Here is a 1,538-nt window from a genome sequence, read left to right on the forward strand (position 1 = left end):
TGGTCATGGCGGACACGGCGGATATGGTGGTCCGGGGGGCCACGTTGAAGTGAAAACGGTTCATATCATTCAGGAAGGAGGTGGAAGTCATGAAGGACACGGTAGCCACGGAGGTCATGGCAGTCACGGTGGCCACGGTGGCCACGGCGGCCATGGTTATCATGGCGGTTTTAGTGGACACGGCGGCGGCGGCCAAGGTGGTGGTGAAGTACAAACAATCAAAGTTATACACGAGCAGGGAGGCAGTGGATATGGTCACGGCGGCGGACATGGGGGCGCTATTGGCGGAGGAGCCATTGGAGGCGGCGATGTGAATACGATTAAGGTTATACACGAACAAGGTAGCAGCAGCGGTTTCTCTAGTGGTTACGCTAACAATGGAGGCTACAGCTACGGCAGCGGTGGAATTGGAGGGCATGGTGGACATATTGGCCAAATCGGTGGTGGTTCCATTGGTGGCGGTGAGGTGAGAACCATTAAAGTTATTCACGAGCAAGACAATGCCATTGGAGGCTACGGGCATGGGTCGGGCGGTGTAGACCATGGCCATGTAGGAGGTGGCAATTATGGCGGCGGTGCCAGTGGTGGTGTTATTAAAGTTATTCATGAGCAGGCCGGCCCAGCTGGAGGATTCGGAAATGTTGGCGGCGGTTATAGTTATAGCGGTGGTGCCGGAGATGCAATAGGAGGCGGAGAGGTGAGCACTATCAAAGTCATTCACGAACAGGGCGGTTCAGTCGGTGGTACCGGAATCAGTCACGGCGCTAATGGTGCAGGCGGTGTAGTGAAAACAATCAAAGTCATTCACGAGCAAGGAGGTGTCGCATCTGGTTATTCCAATGGCGGGTTTGGGGCTGGTGGCAGCCATGGAGGTGGCTATGGAGGTGGCCATGGAGGTGGCCATGGCCACGGTGGCGACACGTTCCAAACGCTGAATGTTATCGGAGAGTTGAGCGGAGGCCATGGGAACGCGGGCGGTGCAGATAATACGGGCGGCCACTTTAGTTCTGGTTCAGTGAACCAATACGTACCTCCGGCACCCGGCGGGGGTGGTCACCTGCCGCAAGTGAACGAGTATGTGCCCCCATCTCCAGGCGGCAATGGCCATTTGCCTCCAGTTAACGAGTACGGAGCCCCCGCAAATAGCTACTTGCCACCTGCGGTGCAATGAGCACTTTTGGTGCCTTCACTAAGAACTATTAATCTTAAATATTTAGGCTTAGTAATTTACCTTTGTTTATATTTATATATTTAGTACCTTACTACGTTTAGTTTCTTCGTTGTAAATATGTATGTTCACTTTTATTTGATAGAGATAAAATTTAAATAAAATTAAAAAAATTTCAAAAATTTGTATAGTTCATTTCTTCGCTAAGTGGATACTTACAAATGTCAAGTACTGATCCACAACTTCAAGTAGAGCCATGTATGTAATTNCATTTGCCTCCAGTGAACGAGTACGGAGCCCCCGCAAATAGCTACTTGCCACCTGCGGTGCAATGAGCACTTTTGGTGCCTTCACTAAGAACTATTAATCT

General features: G+C 50.8%; 1 protein-coding gene across 1 annotated transcript; it reads left to right on the plus strand.

Moving 5' to 3' along the window:
* Nucleotides 1–4: 4 nt before the first annotated feature.
* Nucleotides 5–1,171, plus strand: LOC108355822 (glycine-rich cell wall structural protein 1-like; the record flags this gene model as incomplete). Its single annotated transcript, XM_017606955.1, has 1 exon — nt 5–1,171. A coding segment is annotated over one exon (1,167 nt), but the record flags the coding sequence as incomplete, so codon positions are not given.
* Nucleotides 1,172–1,538: the final 367 nt, after the last annotated feature.

This window comes from Rhagoletis zephyria, unplaced genomic scaffold, assembly GCF_001687245.7.
Source record: "Rhagoletis zephyria isolate East Lansing unplaced genomic scaffold, Rhagoletis_zephyria_1.1 Rzeph_scaffold_50567, whole genome shotgun sequence".
NCBI lineage: Eukaryota > Metazoa > Arthropoda > Insecta > Diptera > Tephritidae > Rhagoletis > Rhagoletis zephyria.